This window comes from Mercenaria mercenaria, chromosome 19 (genome assembly GCF_021730395.1).
Source record: "Mercenaria mercenaria strain notata chromosome 19, MADL_Memer_1, whole genome shotgun sequence".
In the NCBI taxonomy this organism is placed as follows: domain Eukaryota; kingdom Metazoa; phylum Mollusca; class Bivalvia; order Venerida; family Veneridae; genus Mercenaria; species Mercenaria mercenaria.
Window position 1 is genome coordinate 13,695,596 of NC_069379.1, and position 2,416 is coordinate 13,698,011.

Below are 2,416 nucleotides of genomic sequence, written 5' to 3' on the forward strand. Positions count from 1 at the left end.
ACAAGTATAGAAATTCAAGTAAAACAAGTAATCCCGATGTTGATGTTTCATTATTTAGAAATCATTTTTCTAAAATTCTAAATACACCTGTTGAAAGTAGTTTTATTTCAGATAATGTACAAATAATAAACGAAAGGGATCGATCTGTTGATATTGATTGTTTAGATAAGCCTTTTGACGTACAAGAAGTAAGCAAAACCATATCTTCTTTAAGTAGGAATAAATCTCCAGGATGTGATCTTGTTGTTGCAGATTTTTTTATAGATGCCAAACAATTTATAACACCATATTTGGTTAAAATTTTTAATAAAATTTATCATGATGGAGTATATCCCATATCATGGACAAAAGGAATAATTGTCCCACTACATAAAAAGGGGGATAAATCTGATCCTTCTAATTACAGAGGAATATCACTGATAAGTACTATGGCCAAGATTTTTTCTTTGTTATTAAGAAACAGATTGAATAAATGGTGTGAACACCAAAATGCTTTTACTGATGTGCAATTTGGTTTTCGAAATAACAGAAGTACTTCTGATTGTGTTTTTATTCTTCAAAGTATTATACAAAAGATTATTTCTATGAATAGGTCGTTGTACTGTGCTTTTATAGATTATGAAAAGGCGTTCGATACAGTTAATAGGAATACCCTATGGTTTAAATTATTTGAAATAGGTATCAGTAGTAAAATGGTTAGAATGCTTCAGTCAATATACAAACATGTATCAGCTTGTGTTAAGGTTTTTTCAAATGTTTCAGATTTTTTCGAGGTTTCGCTTGGCTTAAAACAAGGGGAACCACTCTCGCCAATACTTTTTATACTCTTCGTAAATGACGTCACAGCAAACCTTGATTTTAACTCATTAACAGAGTACGACTTGCAACAGCTTTCTATTTATTTGTTGATGTTTGCAGACGATATGGTACTATTTACTACCGACCAGAAGAGTCTCCAGGCACAGCTAGATAGCTTGTATATTTACTCTGTTAAATGGGGGCTTAAGATAAATATTGATAAAACGAAAATATGTATTTTTAGAAAAAGAAAACAGAATATTGATTTTCAATGGTACATTAATGATACACCAGTGGAAACTGTGAACTCTTTTTGCTATCTTGGTGTGAAATTTAATTGTAATGGAGCTTTATCTGAAGCTATTAAGGCACTGTCTGATCAAGCACTTAAAGCTGTTAATGGTCTATATTCACTATTTTCTAGGTTAAAATTTGATGTTAAGACTAAATTGACACTCTTTGATCGTATGGTTGAACCAGTTTTATTATATTGTGCTGAAGTATGGGGCGTATACGATACAAGTTGCTTAGATAGAATTCATATGAAATTTTGTAAAAGGATACTCGGTGTAAAAATGCAAACCCCAAATATGGCAGTGTTGGGGGAACTTGGAAGGTATCCTCTCTCAATACTGTGTAAAGAGAGAGTTCTAAAATATTGGTTAAAGCTTGTAAATAATCCAGATTCTATCATGACTGATATTTTTAGAGACCAATGTAACAATGTCAATTCTCCCCGATGTACAAACTGGCCCAAATATGTTAAAACTCTTTTAGAACAATTAGGATATGGATATTTATGGAACCATATAGCGCCAAATATTAACTATTTTCCAATGCTACAAAAACGGTTAAGAGACCAGTTTATACAGGAATGGCATGGTAGTATTACAAACATGCCAAAACTAGAATATTATTCAAGATTTAAAACGCTGTTTATGTTTGAACCATATCTCACAAATGTTGATTATGATTACTTAAGAAAATTACTCAGTTGTTTCAGAATGTCTTCACATTGCTTAGCTATTGAAACTGGAAGGTATAGTGGTATAGCTAGAGATCAAAGAATATGTCAAAATTGTAATTTAAATGTTATAGAATCTGAGTATCATGTGTTATTGACTTGTCCTAAATATAAAAACTTACGTTCAAAATATTTGCCAAAAACATCGTGGCCAAATCTGAAAATGTTTGACAATTTGTTGTCATCTGCTAAGAAAAAAGTCCAATGGAATATATGTAAATATTTGAAGGAAATTTATTTGTTAAGGGTTTGAAATCTTGATTACAAATTATTTATACGCATGATTTGAAAGAACTGTATACTGTTCATTAGCCAAAGGCATATATATGTCGATTATGCTAATAAATGTTGTTGTTGTTGTTGTTGACAAAAATGAATTGTTTTGATTTATTTTCATGTAATTAACCCACTTTATGCGAGTTTTCACTATAACGGATACTTTCAGAATGGACAAGTACAGGTTTATAATGGACAGGCATAGAAATAACCTTGTACGTTAAGAGGTGTTTCCTATTATCAATATAATAGAGAGTTTGAGATTTCAACCTTCGCCTTCCCCTTCAACGTCTCTTGCGAAGTTAACGTATGAAGTTG

General features: G+C 31.2%; 1 protein-coding gene across 1 annotated transcript; it reads left to right on the forward strand.

Moving 5' to 3' along the window:
* LOC128551157 (uncharacterized) lies at positions 1-2,180 on the forward strand. The gene is made up of 2 exons (XM_053531638.1): positions 1-188; positions 763-2,180. Exon 2 carries the CDS (start codon positions 909-911, stop codon positions 2,073-2,075), a length of 1,167 nt encoding a protein of 388 aa, XP_053387613.1. The 5' UTR covers positions 1-188; positions 763-908; the 3' UTR covers positions 2,076-2,180.
* The last annotated feature ends 236 nt before the right edge of the window (positions 2,181-2,416 follow it).

Bases quoted from the DNA above. Each gene is read 5' to 3' on its own strand.
- LOC128551157 (XM_053531638.1), top strand. From the start codon at position 909: ATGTTTGCAGACGATATGGTACTATTTACTACCGACCAGAAGAGTCTC.